Source organism: Tetrao urogallus (genome assembly GCF_951394365.1).
Source record: "Tetrao urogallus genome assembly, chromosome: Z".
NCBI classification, from domain to species: domain Eukaryota; kingdom Metazoa; phylum Chordata; class Aves; order Galliformes; family Phasianidae; genus Tetrao; species Tetrao urogallus.
In genome coordinates, this window is record NC_136816.1 from 27,049,382 (window position 1) to 27,071,820 (window position 22,439).

Here is a 22,439-nt window from a genome sequence, read left to right on the forward strand (position 1 = left end):
GCAGACATTGATTTGACAGGTACATTGGTCAGAAGAGACAGGCAGAGGAGAGTGTGTAGCCATCTGATGAATGAGAAAGGAGAACTGGCTTCAACAGACCAGGAGAAGACTGAGATACTCAACAAATTCTTTGCCTCAGTCTTCACTGCCAGTCAGCCTTCTCATGCCTCTTGTGTCCCTTAACTTTTGTAAGAGCAGAACAAGTGAACACTGAATGTGTACAAGTCTATGACGTTGGACAACATTCATTCCAGGGTCCTGAAGAATCTGGCTGACATGGTTGCTAAACCACTCTGTCATACTTGAAAAGTCATGGCTGTCAGGCAAGTCCCTGCTGACTGGAAGAAGACAAACATCACTCCAGTTTTTAATAAAAGGAGAAAGGAAGACCCGGGAAACTAAAAGCTCGTGAGCCTTACATCTGTGCCTGGAAAGATCATGGAGCAGATCCTCTTGGAAATGAAGTTAAGGCACGTGCTAGATAAGGAGGTGATCTGACAGCGCCATATGATTTCACCAAGGGCAAATTATACCTGAGAAATCTGTTGGCCTTCTGTATTGGAGTGACTACATCAGTAGACAAAGGAAGGGCAACTGATATCATCTACTTGGATTTGAGATAGTAGTCCTGCACCTTATCTCTAAATTGGAAAGAGATGGATTTGAGTTCTGGACAATTTAGGAGAATAAATATTTGGTTGGATGGTTGTGATCAGCAGTTCTATGTCAAGATGTCCAGACGGAGAGGCCACTGATGAGTAGTGTCCTTCAGGGGTCTATCTTGGGAACAGCACTCTTCAACATCTTTATTCATGAGCTAGACAGTAGGATTGAGTGAAGCCTCACCAAGTTTTCTGATGACTCTAAGCTGAATGATGCAGTTGATCCAAAGAGGGGTGGCCAGCAGGGCAACAGAGATGATTGTCCCCCCTGTCAGGACCTACGTGGTACATTGTCTAGGCTTGGGATCCCCAGCTTAAGAAAGACATGGAATTGTTGGAGCAGCTCTGGAGGAGGGCTGCGAAGACAATCAGAGGGTTGGAGCACCTTTCTTAAGAAGAAAGGCTGAGGGAGTTGGGCTTGTTTAGCTTGGATTAAAGAAGGCTCCAGGGAGTTCTCATTGGCCTTCCAATACTTAAAGGGAGCTTATGTACAGGAAAGAGACCAACTTTCTACACAGTCTCGTAGTGAGAGGACAAGGGTAATGGTTTTAAACTAAAAGAAGGGAGATTTAGATCAGATGTCACACAAAAACTCTTTATTCAGAGGGTGGTGAGGCACTGGCACAGGCTGCTCAGAGAAGTTGTGGATGGCCTATCTTCAGAGATGGTCAAGACCAGGTGGGATGGAGTTCTGTACAGCCTAATTTGGTGGGTGGCAGGTCTGCCCAAGGCAGGTGGTTGGAACTGGGTGGGCTTCAAGGTCCCTTAAAGGTCCCTTCCAATCTGAGCCATTGAATGATTCTGAGATCAATTGCATGCTGCAGTTGTTACAAACTGTGAAAGTGGTGCATCTTCATATTCTTTGTTCAGACAAGTCCTTCTTGGCTTAGTTCCTTGGCAGTTCTGAGACCAGCTAGCTTTGCTGTTGTCTGTAGTATTGCCGTGTACTCCTAATACTATACACTGGTTTTGGGGGCAGGGAAAGTCTTTATTCCAGGGATAAATTTTGGAGTACAAACACTTTTGCCAGAGAAGTCTGCCAGTCTCTCTAAGTAGTCTGGGAACCAGGTAATAGAGGAGCAGATCCAGAGCTGACTCAGATTCTGACTGTGGCCAGGATTTGTAGGAGGGAACACAGTATCTTTGACTGCTGCTGTCATATCACATCAGTGTCGACCAACAGGCATCAACAAAATTCATAAATGGAAAAGCAGTGCTTTTGAAAGGTATTTCTCCTCATTACAGTGTTGTTGAATGGCACGCTGGATTTCATATTAAAAGAACAGTTAGTGTAAAATATGTATGTTTACCCATGTAAGGCATGTGTATATAAATGCATAAAAAAATTGACTTAATATCCCGCAAGTAAAACAAAATGATGCAGGTGAAATTTACATACTGAAATCTTAAAATGGGAGGTTCTGCTTCAGTAAGTCAGTATGGTCATCTGTTATGGGAACTGGGATTCTGATGTTAACTGAACCAAAATGTTGGTTTTACAGTTCATTAGCAGTCTTGGTGAAATGAGCAGTTCATGCTGTGCCATCTGAAAAGGTTTCTGTTTCTAAAATACTCTTAAGTCCCAAGTGTAAAACCAAGGAGAGACAGATGATTTTTTTTTAGTCCACATTTGTCTGAATAGAGGTAGTCGGGGTTAAAAAAGAATATTTTCTGTTTAAGTATTTGCACAGCATTCTGAGAGAAGGTGACAGTTATTGTTTGAAGAAAATTTCTATTTGGCAAAGACGTGTGGTCTCCTGAATGTACAGGATCCGTAAAACAGATCTGCAGTAAGCTCTTTCACACATTTACTCGTTCCTTCTTTGGTTAAATGATTTCCGGCAACATGCTTGACAGCTGTGAATGTTCGAGTCTGTAGATCTCTCCCTGGACTAGACCCATTAGCAGTGTGAGCGGGTCTGAGCACAGATACGCACAGCAAGCTGATTCTTGCTTATCCTGACAGGAGGAATTTTAAAAATGTGCCAGCTTTCAAGGGTCAGAGGCTAAAATATGGATGTGCTTGTTGCATATTTTGGTTGTCCCTTTAATAGACAGTTTGACACATTCTTTCAGTGAACTTTCTGGAAGACAAATGGCTCAAACTGGACAAAGGAGAAATCACTCTTGTCAGGATTCGCGTACATGTAATTACCTTCAGGTGTCAAGTGCACTTAGTGACTGCTGATTTAAATTTTTTTTTTTTTTTGCTGTTCAGACATTTATACCTTGGTGTCGGTGTGGTATTTAATTTTATTAATGTGGACATTCTTAAAGGGAGGACATACAAGCTCAGTGCTTTCAGACTTTGCATTTCCATATGAAATAGCTGGTTTTGCAGTGTAGTTAATTCTTTTGGAGACATTCTCTTGGTCAGCTTTTTCATCAGTCATTTGGAGGAATACATAGATCTCCTTCCATGTCTTAAGCACTGAAAGCAGCTCTAAAGCCCTTCCTCGTCTTACATCTATGATTGCCGGATCATTACGAAAAGTGAAACTGTTTTGCACTCCTTTGTTCCTTTGCTTTTAAGCTTTTCGTGTATGATATGCTTAACAGTTTTGGAAGATGTTAAATCAGCTAATCCACCATGGTGCAAAAAATGGTAACAGGATGTGTTCCTTAAAATTACTAGCCTGGGAATGTAATTGTCAAAATCTATTACCCTGCATTCAAAGGGATACTCACATTTTTTTCCAGCAGTGAGCAACTAATGGAAGAATGAAATTACTGTAGTTGAAAACTAAAAGTCTCAGAATGCAGAGCAGTACTGAGAAAATATAGTATGAAATCTCTTTTGAATATGTCTGCACTGAAGTTTTCCTGATGACGGGGAATATAAATCAGGTACTGAAAAAAAATGGGAGGGATGATAATCAGTGACATAAAGGAAGAAGGAATTTTTATGGTGGATTTCTGTATTTAGACAAAATCAATCAAAATACTACTACAAAAGAAAGCAGAGTAATTTGTGTTGTATGCAGCAGCTCTTAATAATTTAATTTAACATTAGATAATCCTTTACTCATTCAGGAACTGATGGAATTTCGAGCTCTTTTTTTCTCCATGACAGATTACAGTTGGTTCTGTATTTCTAAGCAAATCTTGCAATTTTTTTTTTGTCTCTACATGAAAGCTGTCTTAAAATGTCAGAGGGAAAATGTTCAAGCTAATTATGAAGAGAATTATTGGCTTTGCACATATAGGAACCCCTTTAATATTTGGGGAAATGGTTTAATGATACGATCTGGCATTCATTCTGCTGTGCATCATCATCCAACAAGCAACAACAACAAAAGAGCCCTCGGTATGCATTTTTGCCTAAGGGCTGCTGAGAGCTGATTATTCTTCTAATCAGAACCATCATAATCAAGGGAGACAATTAGCTAGGTTAGGTCTCTGCTGATTTCTCTTGTTGCCCTAAGCATCACATGGCCTTGAGCACTCTTGAATCCTATCAGCAAGTATTTGAGTAATACCTGTTCTGTTCCACCTGTTGTCATTAAGACCTCTCTTCTTGTATTGAAGTGCTTGGTGGTGTAAATGCTTATTTGTGTTACTTTGATATCAGAAGACATTAATTATCCCTTAAAAGAGAAATCTTTTCAGTCTAGATAATTAATAAAAGAGTTTAAGCTCCAATATGTAGTATAAAATGGTAGGCATTAATTCGATGAACAGTGTGCATGTTCCTGTGTATCTTTTTCTGTATTTTTATCAATAACATTTCTTTTCATCAGAAGAGCAAATGAACAAGCTTGAACAGTCAGATACGTAATCAGATACACAGGTTGGGCATGTAATTTGTTGAACCTTTGTGTTTGAAAATGGCAACGTGCTCCTTCTGCTAACAGTTTGCTCCAGTCATTAACTGTGTTTTTCCCATAAATTTTGCACACAGCCAATGCTGTTTTGCTTATCTGGAGTTTTTCTACCCAAATGGTTTACTTGATATCTAAATGAACTAAAACACTATAGGTCATAGGCTTGGTTTTGTCTTATTCATCGTATGCATTTATGTGCTGAAAACAGGGAGTTACTCCCACATTTGCTGTAGTAAAGTGGAAGGTGAAACTTGATCCAGGAGGGCTTGAAGAGTAGATGTTTTTGCCTGCAGATCTTGTGCAACAGAAATCACATGTGCAGTGACTCACATAACCTTTTTCCACTGTATTCTTAAGTGACTAAGTCGTGCTTTTCTTTCTTCATTTTCTAGTCTTCTTTGATAAGATGTGCTGTTTACTAAGGATAAAAAAATGAAATGAGACTAATTTATGTAAAAGAGAAAATACATTACTACCTCATAGTAGTAGCTGAGAAAGTGATTGAAACAGCAGTTCCCCCTAACACTCTTTAAAGGTTACCGGTACTACTAGTGTAAATTTCATTGTATTTCTCTAACAGCAAAGTTGGTATAAAGTTAGAGAAAAAAATTCGGCTTTTTTTTTTTTTTTTTTTTTTTCCCGAATATGGATTCCATCATTTGTTACTGAATGTTAGCATTACTTCTTGAGACAATCCGGCAGTTTCTCACCAAAATGCATCTATTCTAAAAGTCATGTCAAATTTATTCTTTTTCTTTATTTCTTGATAGAAAAAGAGCATGATAAAAAGCTGTTTTTTCTGTTTGTTTTGTTTTGTTTTTTTAATTAGGTAATCTTGCTACCATTGTTACATTGTTCTTGAATTAAATTTTGAAACAGAATCTGTTGGGTTTTTTTTTAGTCTTAGCAGGATGTAGATACTTGGATTTTAAACTTCAAGGAATTTGAAATATTAATGTCAGTATTCAATTACAGAAGGCAAAAAAAACCCCAAAACATCTAATTTTGAAGATATAAAGATAGGTGAAACAATGTTTAGCCAATCAACCTGAACATATTAAGAAGTCATTCTCTCTGTTGTGCTACACTGGAAATCATCTCTTGAGTTTCAGGTTGGGAAGTTTAAATTAATTGATTTCATTGAAAGCAACAACAAGTTTCAATTAGCCTTAATGTAAGTTTTGTCATTTGAAATACTTTAGATATTCTATACCGTATGTATTAAGAGCACACACGGTTGAGCAGACTGTGTGTTTTTGTGCAGTACATGCATACACAACTGATACAAGCCAGTGGAGCTGATTTAGTCTCTTGCTGTCTAAGCAGTTAATCAAGAGCATCATCTCAGCACATAAAAGGAAGAAAATTACATGAGTGAAGTGAATTAAGCTTTAATGTTTGAACACAGGAATTACGTGCTGCCACCTATGTTCAGATTACAGTTAAAATCAATGATAGCATATCAATAAAGTCCCATTTTTTATCTCACTTAGTGTGGGGATAGTAGTGATGTCGTGACCTTCTAATGGACTATATTTAAAATGTAAATCCTGCTAAGACTTTTTTCTTTAGTGGTATAAAAGGTGCCCATTCATTAAAGTAAAAGCTTTTTAACCCTTTCTCTTTGAGGATTAAGAGTCAAGTATTGAGCGCTACAGATATCTGTAGTTCAGTTTCCCGGAGATAGAATAATGAAATGAAAGTCGTAAGAGGAATTACTGTAATAATATTGATAATTAATGATTCTCAGTATTAAGTTATTCGCTTTCATGGTTCATGTCATAAAATGCTGTCTTCACACATTCTTCTTTGGCTGAGGTAGTTTTCTTCTGACATCAGCATAATAATGGATAATTTTAGACCATTATATAGCCCGTGCAGATTCACTGCTTCATTGAAGGTTTTCTACGCTGTTACACCTCAGTTCAGGAAAGCATTTAGCTATTTATCTGAATCCTTTGGCTTACGATATGCTTAAAGTATCAGCTTAACTACCATCTTGCGCAGAGCTGCTGATTATCCAGACAACTCTTCAATCTAACAAAAAATCTCCTAACATATATTTAAATGCATTCATGTATCTGAGTTACCGCATACCCAGGCATGAGTGAGGGGCAGTGCGTGCTAAAAGGAGAAGATACTTGATCATTGACAAAACTAGTTCAAAAGAAAAGCAAAACAATGAATCAAATGGAAAAATAAAATCACAGAATAGCTTGATTCAGCAACTCATGAGAAACAATCCAACATTTTGGGTAAAGGGGGTAATGTTGGACAATTTCTTTTAACAAAAGAATTGTTAATCTTTTTTAAAAGAAAAACCTTTCTTTGTTAAATGTGAAGCCGTAATATTGCCACACTTAAATTGCTGTTTTAATAAATGCAAACTTATTGATAATAAGTTCAATGCACATAATTTATCTTCCGGTTGACATATTCCGTGCACACAGTAACTAAGAAGTTTTTCAACTCAGTGATGAAGGAAAAAGCCAAGGAAACAAAGCAAATAACCTGCAAACATTCAACATGTTTTCTTCAGATTTGGTGAATGCCAGTGCCTTGAACTGAATTTTGCTACGAGGAGCTTGGAAGGCGTAATTTAGGGAGAAGTTTTTCATTTGAGGGATGGAAGGAGACCTCTATGGACATTTCTTGACATATAGTAGGAAAAAAACAGGTTTAAAACAGAGTAGATTATGTTTGCTTCTCTGTAAACATTATTGTAACGTATCTTCAGAGTGTGATAACATCTCAAGAACCTTAGAGAATATGTTTGAGCCATTAGAAGCGTTTCTGAAGAAATCAACTGGTTATGAAGAATGTATCTTTAAGAGTGCAGGACAAGCTGAGCAATATAAAACTCTGAGCTTTCTCTGAAGTGTAATAATTGCCTTTTCAGTTGTATTATTGGTTTGAGTCAGAGCATAAAAAAGGAAAGAACAAATCTTGAGGTCTGTGTTCTGCTTTAAACAGTCCTTACCTAAATTTACATTGTAGAAGCCTTCATTATATGACAGCCTCTTTGAATATATGGTGATATCCATTTAAACACAGTTGTTTTGTTTTGTTTTGTTTTTTAATTAAAATTACAAACTGGTATTCTAGAAATCAAAATGTATTTATTTTTTTCCTGAAGTGTGAATTTGTCTCCAAAACAGCCTTGTCACAGAGCGTTGACAAGGTGTACTCCTTCCTCTGGCTGTTACTTGTAACAAAGATGAAAATACTCAGTTGTTAGCATTTGAATACTGTTATGCTTGGTTAGACATGTTTGTAATCAGCTTATCATTTCTTATCACTTTTCTTCTAAACAACGTAACATCACAAATTATAGGTGACTTTCTTAGCTATGAAATTTGTGGTATAAATTATATCTTTGGCAGAGTCTGCCAGGTGTCAGGCTCAAAAATGAGGAGGAGCAAGCACTTTTCCATATGACAGTTAAGTTGTATAATTCAGTGGCGCAGAATGTTGTGCATCAAATTCCCGGTTTCCAAGGGGTCCAAAAATGCTTAGACCAGCTGATGAAGAAAAATCCATTATTGTATGTTGAGCATGATGAGCCTGAATCTCTCGCTATACAAAGATCAGTGGTTGTTGTGACAGTATGCTGGGAGGCATGATAATGTCAAGCATCCTCTGCTTTCCAGTACTGGGAGCTGCTTGTTGGCATTGGTGGGGATTTGGTCACTCCCAGAAGGACTACTGTTGCTGCTTCTGCACTGATGCACGTAGCATGGGAGGTCTGCCCATGGAATAGGTCCAGTTTTAATGTGTTATCTCTTTAGATTATATTTCTCTTAGATTGTCTGCTCATGCTCCCTGTTTAAGCTGTGAAAACTTCCTCCCTGAGTTTTAAGATTTGTGGAGGTAATCTGTGCTCAGTGGTTTGCCAGACAGCCTATTCTGCAGGAGGTCTAACTGAGCAGCAGAGATCAATGGAAGAGTCAGATACATTCGTGAAGGCAGCAGAAAAGATGAGGTGTAAATACTGGATCATGTAGAAGCAGAAGGATTAAATACTGCTGGGTAATGCAGAAGGCACATGTGGGACAATAACAGAAGAGCTGAGGATTGAATTCATTTGGGCGTGGATACATCTGGTACATCTGGATGTATCAATAAAAACAGAGTAGAAAACAGGCCACCCCTATTTTGTAAATAATTTTGTTTTCTTCCTTCCTTTTTATTTTGTTTTATTTTATGTTCTTTGTTTCTTTGTTGTTAAACTACTTTAGCATAATTATGAAAGTTAATGTGCTCAGTAGCTCGTTTTAATACCTTTGAAACAATGCAAAAGCTTTCCAGTGGACAGTAGTAGTTACTGCCAGAGCTTTAATGTTCCTTCCTGACAGGTGCTTTGTGGCGTCTGTATAATAAGTTAGAAACAAGGAGAGGGAAGGGAAGGAAACCTTTGGCTTAATTTGTCTCTGATATACTCTGTTTCTTATCTTAACCTTAGTGTCTGTACTTCTAAAATAGTAACTGTTTTATGCAGACAAGGTCATCATTCAGTTCTGAGTGAAGTGATTTCACTACAGATTGAAAATTGGAATTCATTTAAGATTAATTTGGAATCACTTTTAGAAAAATGCAATAGGGAAATTAAGAAAATAGCTACCGTTTTACCTCTCAGAAATTCTTGATTGATTTGAGAGCGATGCATTTTATTTTCTCCACTTATTTCTTTCTTACATGAATATTTTATACATATGGATAAAAGTAAATGAACAGGTTTTGCACCTTTTATCAAATTGAGCTGTTACATATTACAAAAACTATCTCCGTTACTCTTGAAGAAATAAGAATTTTGAAACCCTGTAAAAAGAGCCACATTATGGGAGGTCCATTTCCTGAAAAAGTGAAAAAAGGATGTTAAGATTGTATTGATTTCTGTATTTATCCACCTCATTCAATTAAAAAATGTAATTGTTGCCCATGAGATTGTAATCTTTGTAATTTCTTATGTTCTTTCTAATTGTTATTTTGTAGTTCAGAGCTTTTTGCATCACGTTTGTAAACCTGAAAACCCATTAGATCAGAATCTGTGTTATTCATACAAGTTAGGAAGCTTAAGATACATTTATCTGAGGGTAAAAATATTTTAAGTCTCATTGTTCAGAGACTATAGCAAGATTAAATTTGATGGAGAAAAAATTGTATCTATTTGCTATTTGTCTTTAGAGAAAAGTACAGGATTGAAAAGAAAAAAAATTAACAGTAATAACTGTCACTTGGTGCTTGTTCAATATGTAATCTAGAAATAAGATTCTTTTCCTTTAAAGTACAGTTTCTCTAGTGAAAGCGAGAGACTAACACAAAAGGATAACAGGGAGAGAGTAAAAATATTAGATTTCCGTGTAGAACATTCTCTAAAATACTATTTCAATGTCAATAAAGAAAGTATTTTTTCTCTTGGTCTCTTAAATAACCACAAGGTAATTGTGTAGCAAGAAATAAATTAAATTCATTGACTGAAGCACTTATCTGACAGCAAATATATTTCTATACTTGTTAGTCATTCTGATTTGGTTAGGTTGTTTTTTTTTGTTGTTGTTTGTTTTTACCTGAGCAAGTTCCAGTAGCTTCTGAGAATGTGTTTGAATATAGAGGCTATTCGTGTTCACAGCGATTTTTATTTTGAAACTGGAACTTCTTGTTATGTTTCTGTTTGCTCTGTAATTTTTATTTATTTATTTTTCTCTCCACAATTTTGCTATTTTTTATTTTGTCTGTATCCATTTATTTTATCTGGAGGATGTGGAAGGATGACCACAGCTTACTAAAGCACACACAACGTCTGTCAAGTGTATGAATACTGTGAAACATCCTAAAGATTAAGTTCATTTCATACCCTCGTATACTGTGGGATGAAGGTCCAGGTTTTAGCGGTTTCAGCTGATCTCAAAACATTTGAAATTAATTTTCTTGGAAGATTCAGAGATTAATAATAAGTAGTTATATCTTAATGGTGGAGGAAAGCATTTCTAATGGAAGAACAATTGTATGCATGTATGCAACAGCTATGTACTTTAATGAAAATATATATTTCGTCTCAAATACCGCCCATGTATTTACTGTTGCAAATTGATACAGCTTTTTTTCCCTGGCAGTATTGAAGAGGTGGAGATTTCAGTTTGTATGAGTTAACTATCACTCTGCTTTTAATACATCAGCAAGAAAATACATTTGTGAAGGTGATTTGCATTATGTACACTTCTGCATGGAAGCAGACTGCAGTTACTCTCTATCATTCGGCATAGAGGTCAACATGCTTGTTGTGCAAGTGTTCTTTTCTTTCATTTTGTGAGTATGGGAAGCAAGACCTTTATGCAGATAGGGCATTGTTCTCCATATCCATTAATAGATGTCAGCACATGCCTCAGGCAGGGTTAGCAAATACCAGTCACAGAATCACATTCCATCAGTGCTGATAGGCTGTGTCTTCTGGATTAGACACATGGTCAACACATGTTGGAAAGCTCCAGTTTGGGCTCTCTAGTAGTACTCATACCTGTTGTATTTTTTTGCTTGTTTTTGTTTTGTTTGTTATTTTGTTGCTGTTGTTTGTTTGTTTGTTTTTTTAAGAATTTAAACTCTGAGTAGTTTATTTTCTCCCAAACCTGTCTGCTTGAAAAATCTGTGTTAATTCAGCAGACATAAGGAAGCCTCTCTTACTTATTTTTAAAAAGATGGATTAGGTAATGAATCTGCAAGCTACAATATTTCTGGTTATAGGCCAGAGGTAGCTGAGGTAAGTTTTTTATTTTCAAGCATGAGCACGGAATAAAAGATGAAGCAGATAATCTGGAGTGTTTTTAGTGTATAAAATAGACAAATGGAGAGTCATGTGTCGAAGATATTGATGACCACATTTAAAATTATATGAGTAGTAATTACCAGATCGCCTCATGCTACTTTTAGATAAAGTGGGATAAATGTTACTGGTAAACTCTAGAATAGTATTACCGGGTAGAACTAATGTGAACACAGGTAATGAGCTTTTGTCCACAAATCAGCTTAACAAAGGGACTAGTGTAGCCCCAAACATTTTGTAATCATTGTGGACAGAGGTTCTTCATACAAATCTCAGGCTGCCGTTAGTGTCTGCTTGGTATTGGTATCCTTCAGAGTATGTTACGTGGGTCTTCAGTGCTGAAGTTTATCCTGTAAGCCTAAGTGATGCCTTTGACAGAATAATAACTCTTGCTTTACCCTCCCTTCCTTCCTTCTGCCTTCATGCATCTCAGCAAGTTAAATGCTCTCAGCAATGGAAAATCAATAGCCAGGTACAGTCTGTTGTCTTGCGGATTAAAGCTATCGAAGCTCAGACAGCTGCAAATGAGAGCCTAGCCTCCTTGGGATCAATGCTGTGGCACTTTGAACCCCTTGCTATCCTTATTGTCCATGGCATGACTGTGCCACTGAAGCCCCCTACGTGCAATGAGCACTTCACTTCAGAACCAGGACGCATCAAACCAGAAACTCGAAGGGATCAGGCATAAACTGTGTGTGCCAGCTTTGAACCAAAATCTTTTCAAAAATTGAGAGTCTGAAGAAACAGTTTTAATAAACAGAATGAAAAATGTCCAGCTCATCGATTAGGAGGTGCAGAATGATGGTAAGTTAAGTAGGTGAGGGTATTGCAGTATTTGAGGATCTCTGGAGCATTCTCAGATTTATAGGTGGGAAATAAATGTTGATTTGTTTATTTTCCCCCTCCCTCATATCTACTCAGGGAAGAGCAATTAGTTTCTATTTTTTAATGTTTGCATTATCACTGAGCATATATCTTTCTGCAGTGCCAGCTATAAAAAGTCAATATATGACCCAGCTGTACAAATAAACACAGTTATGAGTGTAAGGAGGAAATTATTAACAGTAAGTGGGGTAAACACATTTTTGCACAATTTATTCCTTAAAGGGCTTTTAAAGAATAAAAATAAATAAAAGATGAGTCTATACTTTCAAATTTGATGCATTGTTGACTTATGACATAAATAATTTTGGTTCTGCACTAGAATCAGAAAACAAGGTATTTCAGGTCTTTGAGGTCAATGAAATTAATAGAAACCTCGCCAAGATAAAGACTTTCTTTCTGCTGAGGAAGTATTTCATTCAAGGGACATCAGGAGGTTTTCAACAATTGGGTTTTATTAAGGAAAGAAAAAAAAAGATTTTATTTATAAAGCTTCTATTTATATAAAAATAGGTTTTATCTAAATTTATATATATCTCTATCCGTCTAGAGATATTTTTTGATAGATATAAACAGATATTTATTTGTTTTTCCTCCTTCTGATAAATTGAAGTATTTTGCCAGAGGATGTTTCTTTTTTCTGGAAGTTAGGAGAATCAAAAGGTTGTAAGTGATGGACTGCTGGATAGCCATCCACTTAGAAAGCGTGGAGAGGGAAGTTCCAGACCGAAGCTTGAACATGTACCTTTCCTTACCAGGGATGTAAAACATTGTCTGTCCTATCCGGTTGAGGCTTCTAACATCCCAAAAGATCTAGTTTTTGCATCAGCACAGAACAAAAGTAATGAGCTTGGTGGTTTTTGGTGAGTTTCTTCTGTTAGCGCCAAACATTTTTTTGATTCTTCAAAGTGACCCAGTAGTTAACTAGTTCTTTTCTTTTAAAAACCTGAATGCTAGTTGAAGGTCATTTGTTTCATGTTTCTTCCCACATCTGTTCGTTATCGTAGGTCACTTGTCTTGTTTAAATAAGTGCTAGGAAGTACCAGATAGGATGACAGCAGATCAGAATCCTGTTATTTAGCGAGAAAAAAGCTAATACTAAAGCACAGTGTCTCTCTTGTACCATTGGCTGGCTGATAAGGGGGTAAGGGAAGGAGATTTTACAGGGAGGCAAGCAACTTAATAACAATATTCTTATCATTAAGCCCTGCTTAACACAGTTCTGTTCTAATTCATGTACGTTTCAGGTTGTTGTTTTTTGTTTGATCTTGGATGTGTGAAAATCTGCCAGACTGGATGGATACAGTAGGAATAAATGGGAAAGGTAGATCTCTGACAGGTATATGTGGAGTTTAACTCAGGGAGACCACTTGGCTCTTTCAGGAAATGGGGTAGGCTCTTGCAGCTGGCTGTGAAGCAGTAATTGGGAGTGTGATGAAGTCTGTCAAGTACAGGAGCCTGATTCTGCTCAGCTGTGTAATTGTGATGGAAGGGAGCCAGCCACAGGCCGAGGTCTGGGTGCAACCTTTTGGGAGACTTGTTCCAGGAGAGTGGGTGGGAAAGTAAAACGAAGGTTACAAATAATAAGTTTCTCTGCCTGATTGATAATGAACTAGTAATAAGTGGCCTTATTATAGTAATAAGTTTCCCATGGAAGCCCAATGATTGCAGAGAAGCTTTAGCAGAGTGCGTGTGACCACATCTTATTTTGATCAGCTGTAGCACAGCAAAGCTGTGTAATTATCATAATCTAACAATTAGCCTGGCATCCTTTCCCAGTGTTTAATTACTCCAATAAATGGTAATTGAATAGAGGACTTAATGACAAGAGAATAAGTTTCTTTCTGTATTGTGTACTTAACTTCCAATCTTGTCTAGGCATAATTTTTGAATACTGCTTTTTTGAATAATAGCCTTGATTAGTTATTTCTCTTCTGTTTTGTCAGTGTTTCACTTCCTACAGTCTTTTCTAAGGGTATTTTGAGCTTTTCTTACCTTGAGAAAATACAACCTAAGGACCAAGATCATAAACAACTCTTTCATAATGGTTTTTTTTTCTTCCTTTATATGTTTTTTTCTTTTTTTTTTTTTTGGGGGGGGGGGGGGGGGGAGGGGGTTGTTTTTTGTTTGCTTTTTTTTTTTTTTTCCTCCTCTGCTTGCTCATGATAGTAATATGCTGCTAGGGATCTGTCACTGTCTTGCTACTGTTACCAAACCCACTTCTCGTAGCATCTGGAAAACGTTGAATTTTCTTTTGGTTTGAATAGAGCTAAAATTAAAATAGCTCTTTGATTACTTCATTGTTTGCGTATCAGAATCATTGTTGGTGTCAGCACAGCTATGGGAGCAGGGTTTATTAAATGTTGTTACAAAGCCAGTAAAAGAGCAGAAAAGCATTAAAGAGGTTATTTTTGCGTACCACAGAAATAGCATCTTTAAAATTATCTGCAGTAAAATGGTGCACTTAATCCCACAACCCCTCAGATAATTAACAGCCAGAAGATTTCCCCCCATCACGCAGCAGCAAGTTTAAGTTAGTTGAAATTAGAGGGCTTGGGCTGTCTAAGAGAACAAAGAATAAGGAGGCATGAGTTACTCAGCTGCAAGCATAGAGTTTAGGATGGTATAACGTGCTGCTGTGCAGCCCAAGCAGAAGCGAAAAATGTGAGTGAATTCAGTAGTGTGGAATGGTAAATAAGTGACATAATCGCATTCCAAGAGCAGTTAAAATGTTGTTCTTTTAAAGGACATTTATGTTTTGTGGAAAGTGTTCACATTTGATGTTTTATTGCATATACAAATACTTATATGTGTGTTGTATATGCGAATACGTACTTTATACTCATCCCTCCATTATTAATAAATTAACCAAACAGTTTCATAACTAGCTGACAGAAATAGACTTAATTTTCAAACTATTTAAATATTTTTCCAGTTGAAGCTTCTGTGGCTGGAGCATTTGTGAGAAATGTTGCTGTTGTATAATAACATTTAATGGTGGTTTAGTCTTTTTGGGAGTACTTACAGGATCTGTTTCACCTGCTTATTACATGATACTTATAGGAATGCAGTATTCTCAGAGACCTCTGTCTCCATTAAATGTAGTTGAAATTGCCTTAGCAGACATTAAAGTAAAAAGCAGGACGTATGTGAACAGCAGTTGCAGGGGGTACTTGTGTGCTACTCACAGAAACCTTCTTTCCTTTAATAGCAGAACAAGCATCTTTTTGCTGTACTCCTGAACACTGTGGATAATTACGGTTTGTGAGGAATAAATCAATTTGCTGAATTTTGTTATGTTGCTTTGCATTTTAGATGATCTTTTGAGAGCAGGGCTATTGGTAGAAGGCATTCAGCTGTGGCAGTATCCTTTATGTGTTTGTGTTCTTGGCTGTGCAGGCTCCAAGCAGCAGAATCAGAGCCATTTGCATTTGATCATTTCTGGTGCCAGACTCGAAGACCAGAATTTCATAATTCATAGTTAAAGTAGCTATTTGAAGTCGTTCCTGGTGAAGCCTTGCTGCATGCATTTAACAGAACAGGCTCAAAATAAAGAAAGGTTGACGAAGTATAAGGAGAATTTTCCAGTACACTTATCTTGAAGTAGAGCATCTGTCATGTTGATTTTACAGGAAGGCTGATAAAATATAACTAGTAAGATTTGTATGGGAAGCAAAAAGTAGAAGCTATCTCAATTTTTTATCTTTCTAAATGATAATGAGCAATTAGTGTTATTTGTGCTGTTTTTAAACTAGGTTTTTGTAGTGTTTATTCTAAGAAAGAAAGGAAAGAAGAAACAGAACCCAACAAACAAAGCTGTTGTTGTATCTTAAGTATTATTTTAGTCACTTGTTTCAGTGACCCGCAAAGCTACTGAATTCAAAATAAGCTACACATGCTTCAGAACTTAAAATTATGAAGAAAAATGTGAACAGAGACTGTGTGCTTTCTTTTGCATTAGCAGATAAACAAAACATGGAAGATAAAATTACCTAGAAAATATTTTTCTAGTCTTACAGTTTCCCACATAAAGTTACCATGAATTTCTTCCTTCCCGTTCTGTGGGATATTTGATATTTGATCAGTAGCACTCAAGCTCAGGAACATTTGTATGACTGCCTCTGCTAGAAGCAGAATGGAAGTTTTGAGTAGCAAGCTGATGGTAATTGGTTATGGTAATGTTCAGGTTTAGAAGCTACTTAACTCTGTGCCTTCAAAATTGCTTTTCTAGACCCACTGCTTAATAGCTAGCCTTCTACTGAGCTTGTTTCTGAGATGCTGTTTGAATGCCAGCTGACACAAAGCGAAGGTTAATTGTGTTTGAGGAATAGCTGTGTTTTACTGTTCCTGCAGGGAGACAAATGACAATATTTGCAAGATTTGAAGACCCTGTCTGAGTCTTCGAAGGGGAAGCCTTTTCAGTCGATTTCTACCACACCACTGTATTCTGTCATGCAAATTTATAGAGTACTGGTTTCTTCTTCATGGTGGGATATACAAAGATCCTAATTACCATCTGGTTCGAGGAGCTTGCAGGGGCCCACATGAGGATCTCTTAGGACAGAATGGGCAAAGAATGTCAGTGGCATTGCTAGAGAAATGTTGAAAAGTGGTCTTTCCATTCTGTGTTGAGGAGAGTCTCATGAAAAGGAGAAATTTATTATGCCTTAAATACAATCTATGGGAAATTCTGTTTCTGTCATCTTTAAAAATATATTTGTGAACAGATTACACTGTGCCTTTATGTGTTGTATTCTTCAACGTACATATGTGGCTAAACACTGTTAAATGCTTTCACTTGAAGTAGAACTTAGTTTCATGTTAATACCTGACTTTGCTCTACTTAGAGGCTTTCAGCTGTAAATGTTAGGTGTTCTCCTCCTGGATGTGGTTTTTAAATTATTGGGAATGTGTTTCTGGAGTATTTTTCTTTTAATAACTCAGAGGAGTTCGAGCTGATGAATTTTGCTGTGAGGTGCAAATGGCCACCCCTTCCCTTCCTGTACAGATCAGAGGCTATTGTGATTCCTCTTCAGGAATAAACCGTCCTGTGATGAGAGAAGTGGGAACATTTTCACCACTCACTTCATCTTAAGCAAGACATATTTTTTAGCCTTATTTGGGAAAACAAAATTTCTTCTGCATCTTCTGAGTCCTTGATTACTGAATTCTTTAAGACATTACAAGAAGAAAAATAAATAATTACCTGCCCTCTGCTTCTTAGCTTAGTAATAACCTCCTTTCAGCACTGCTGTTGCTATGTGGGGTGAAGAAGCTTTGCTCAGAGCTGCTTAATAGAACACCTTGGTACACGGTTTCCCTCGAGCAGGTTCACTGCTGTGCCAGCATTACTAAGATCATCCAGTTCACATCACTTAAAATGCACAACATCCTCCTCCTTTTTATAGAGGTATAAATATAAAGGCTTCCTGGCTACTGCAAATAACCCTGGGCTGAAAGTACTAGTAGAGAAGGGAAGGATAGAAGAGGAGGGAAGGATAGTGGGTTGAAGGGGACGTGGTGATTCTTCACCCTCAGGTCAGCTCTGCAGCCAGTGCTTGCTTCTTGCCCTTATGTGCTACTTTGCTTGACCAGGACACTCGGCTGGTTTACCACTGGCAGAAGCAGAAACGAATGAAGCTGCTGAAACACCAATGACCAGAGAGGGAGGTTGTGTTGCAGTTTTGTTTACTTATTAAAAGCCCTTTACTAAAAGGGCATCGGATGATGCTCTTTGTTTGCAGTGCTGGGTAGAATAGCTCACTGGTGAAGATTACAAGTTTTATTTCCTTGATAACTTGGATTTAAGATGTGATCACAAATTCAGTTGCCTTTCTGTGCTCAAAATCCCCATAATCATGAGCTGTGTGGTCAGATGCACCCCTTCAAATTCAGCTATTCACAGTATAGAGTCTATCTGTGAAATATCTGTTTAGACTTTGCTTTTAGTTAAAGGAGAGAAATAGCTGCTCTTGGAGTGTGATCCATCTCACCACAATGTGCTGTGGGCCTTAAATAAGTCAGATGAATTGGACTCAAAGTCTGTATTTCTCTCCATTGACTTTAAGGCAGTCTAGAGAAGCAGCTCATGTAAGGTTATTTGTTTTGTAAAAAATCCAGTATTAAGTATTGTCAGTCTGATCCTGAATGTCTCAGTTACTTGCATCTAGTTACTGCTTGTAGTTCTGACCATTTTCTCTCACAAAACCATGTTTGGGTGTCACTGTGAAGGCACAGGCTGGTATGAGAGGCAGTCTTGAAGTTGAGGAGCCTGTGTGTTTAAAATAAATATATGTGTGTATATGCATACATTATTTATTTAATTACTTTGAAAATGGACATTTTAGTTACTAATTAAAAATTAAAAGAATTTTTAAATAAAAAATGCAACTGAAATAAGGCTTTCCTGTTCAGAACTAACAAGATATTCCTTTTCATTACATGTAAGAAAGGGTGTACCATTAACTGATAGAGAGAATGGGCACAGATTTCAAAATAATACATTCTTTCAAATGTGTTAAGACCGCATCTGTTTGTGTGACAGATTTTGGAAGCACTGAAGTACAAAAATACATTTTTGAACTAGTGATTTAGATAAATGTGAATTTTCCTGAAAGCACTGTGATTAAGAAAGACTTTTCCTTGTTTCAGAATGGAACTCTGAGTCTGTGCACTGGCTGAAATTATACAGATATATCATGCTTTGATGCGTGTTCGGTTTTTTGGTTTTTTTTTCCCTTTAAAAAGCTATTTTATTGAGGCTAAATTATTGTAGGGATATGAAAAGGTATAGTTTGCTCTGAATTTATCCTTGGAGGGCCAGCAGATCATTGCTTTTTCTCTGAAATTAGATAGAAGGCTCCAGATGGCAGATTTCAGGCCCATCAGGTGTTTAAAATATGCCCCTCAGCTAAAAAGAAGTATTATAGTTAAATCTGTCATGGTCTTTTTATTGCTCTGTGGTACACTTGACAACTGCAGCCACGAAAGAGGGAAGCTACAAGTACCCCAGTCAGCCTGAGGTGGAGAAGGTCAGTGCTTGGTTTTCTTGGCGGCCTTGCAGAGTTTGATAGATGTACAGACCTGCTTTATGGAATCATTAAGTCCATCACGGCGTGAGCTCCCATGGAGGCAGTGAATTTGTTCCCATACTTTCTTCCAGACTCTGTGGCAGGCATTAGTGAAGTAATGTAAGTGAAACAAAGGGGAGAAAAAGGACACCTTCCCTCCCAACAAAACAAAAATCCCGTGCCTATAAAGACTCCTCAGTAATAGTAATAATAATGAAGTGCATCTGGGCTGGTGTCTTGAGCTGCATTTCTGGGCTGGCACTTGTTCAGACCTGTCATGCAAGGCTGAGAGCTGATAATTCATATCCCAGAATCCTTTTATCTGAGTGGAGTGATGTCTCCAGTACATGTACTTCTGCCAAAGGAGTTGCAGTGCTTTTCAAAAATCATAAAAAAGCAATACAGGCTTTCCTTTGCATCTTGACAAACTGCTGGTAATCATGAAGAATGTAAACCTGTTTCTGCACTTGCAGTAACTAAAAGTTCTCACAGTCAAGTCTGCTTTCAACACAGAGAAGACTGCTGCGTGATTCAGAAGAGGATAAACCTGGATTGCTTATTTTTCTGCACAAGTAGATGTTTGTATAGGCACTGATCTGGGGACGCTGATATAGTTCTGGCATCTTTGTTTCTTCTTTCATCTTTCTCCTTTTTTTTTTTTTTTTTTAATGAATAGTCGAAGGGCAAAAACTTCATTTAATCAATAAAACATAGAGAAAGATGGTATACAACTTGATGTGCCTTAGCAAACGATTCACTTAATCATAGGAAAAACCAAAGCTTTTGTCCAGAATATCATAGAACTGTAGTCCTGCATTAGCGGTCTCTGATAGCTCTGGTGAATTTTTAGAGGTAGATTTGAGAGTGAATGAGTACGACTGGTGTGAAATGAAGTGTCATTAGTGATGCCTTTTTCTCGTGAACATTATCCCGCAACAGGGCCATTGTGCATTGACTAATGTGCTAATGTCTTAACTTTCTTTGGTTTCAGGTTCCAGCAGGGTGACTACCACATTGATGTGTGCATTAACGACTACCTGGATGTATTCTGCCCTCACTATGAAGATTCGGTGCCAGAAGATAAGACCGAACGCTATGTTCTGTACATGGTGAACTTTGATGGCTACAGCTCCTGCGATCACATTTCCAAAGGGTTCAAGAGGTGGGAGTGCAATCGGCCACACTCTCCGAATGGACCGCTGAAGTTCTCAGAAAAATTCCAACTCTTCACACCCTTCTCACTCGGATTTGAGTTCAGGCCAGGCCGGGAGTATTTCTACATCTGTGAGTATAGGAGATTTACCATTGTTGCTTAGCAGGTGCAAGAAACGCAGCTAGTTTTTCACCTATACTCTGTGGAAATACACCAAACTGTGTATAATGCATTCGCTGCAAAACATCTGCAGGCTTAAGTATCCCCAGATATATTATCTAGGAATCTAGCTTGTGGAAATGAGATTGAATCACAGCTTCTTTTCTCACATGAAATAGCATGTCAGCCTGTTCACTGAACTGTGGCTAACTTTTAAAGTACAATGTGCTGCTACGTTTAGTGCACTATGCTGAAGTGGAGGAGCAGGCAAGAAAGGAAGGGTGGAAGCTTAACCCATGTGTGTGTAAAAATAATTATTTATGTGTGTAATACCTGGATTACTGTTTAGATTAAGTATTCTTTTCTTTGTAATGTTTATCATCCCTGAGAAGTAAGGTCTGTCTTGCTTGTGAGCAATATAGCTGCTGATCGTAGCCAGCTATTTTGTAGCCCAGGAGTATTTGAAGTGGTGACTTCCGAAGGCAAGCCTCTCTAGCACCAAACCTCACCTGTGTTTTCAGTCAACTCCCAGCCTGTGCAAGGCACTGGGAACACTGGGAACCCACCTGGCATGGGAAAGCAGTTGAGGACCTTCAAGCCCCAGGGGTGAGCTGAGTGGTGCCCTGCAGTTACCACTGCTGCAGCTATCATATTTGATTGATCCCCCACCTAAGACCTTGTTTCCACAATTTGTTTGATACCTAAATCTTCCACTTGTTAATAAGCTTTGACTGTTCCAGCAACATTTTTTGTAGGTTTTAGTGTTCAGATAGAGGTTTGAAAGCTGTAGATCATAGTAGGTACCAATAAATACTGCTCTCATATGTGATGTTGGCCTTTCTGCAGTGGAACAGAACTTCTATCTTATTTCACCAGGGAAACTGAGTATGTATGATGCCTGTTTTTCAGCCTCATTTGTTCAGCTCTGAGATTGTTCTTCTCCCTTTCTAACTCTACTGAGAAATGTATTCCTGGTGGAATTCTCTCCCTTTTCTCCCAGCAAATCACATCCTCTAATAAGTAGCAATTCAGCATCAAAAGAACAGTGAATTATTCTTGTTCTGAAGCACAGTAATAGTAATGATAACAGCAAACAGTAATATTGCTTACAGATTAAAATATTTACATATTTAAAAAAATTAAAATTTTAATTTTAAAATTATTAAATTTTTTAATAATGTTTAATATGAGGTGGATGATATTATGAGGATAGTGTTTAGGATAAATAAATTTGTATTGTTCGTGCCTGGTCTTTCTCATGTCACTCACAAAAAACATTCCATTAACGTAAGCAGGAGTTTCAGGTTACTCAAAACCCTGATACTAAACTCCCTGTGATACTGTATTTTTATGTGTTTATTTGTTTGTTTTTAATTCAGTTCCTGATCATCATCATTGAAACAGTCATACTTAATCTAAGGAATGAAATGTCTTTACCATGGTGTAGCACAAGGATGACGCCAGTATCTACTAACATAAGAGAAGTAATAATAAATATAGAAATATTTATAGAAATAGAAATGTGGGGGGAAAGATGGGAAACCTCAACTTGGTCTATCTAGCTAATAGATCGATTGTTAAGATAGACAAAACCCATTGAATTCTCAAGCAAGATATTATAATTCAAATACACCCAGGGCACTTACGCCTAGTTTTCCTCATTTCTGGTTAAATTCAATATTTCCCTAAAAATCATTATGCATATTCTCTAATGTTCATTTAACTGACTCATTTAACTGTCAAGGGTTCCCTTCAAAATAATTTTCCAAAATGGTTTAAAATATGAAGAGCTTTATGATATTCAACTTAGTTTATTTTTTAATGAAGGATAAAACAGCAAAAAAATTAGCAGCAAAGAGATACTTGTTTACT

General features: G+C 37.3%; 1 protein-coding gene across 2 annotated transcripts in view; it reads left to right on the plus strand.

The window, feature by feature from the left end:
- EFNA5 (ephrin A5) overlaps positions 1-22,439 on the plus strand; it is a gene marked incomplete at both ends in the record, with an annotated part of 201,653 nt that overhangs the window by 146,510 nt on the left and 32,704 nt on the right. For both annotated transcript variants that reach the window (XM_079549011.1, XM_079549012.1), the window contains one exon: positions 20,247-20,539. In XM_079549011.1, coding sequence (XP_079405137.1) covers positions 20,247-20,539 — 293 coding nt within the window. The remainder of the gene's footprint in view (positions 1-20,246; positions 20,540-22,439) is intronic.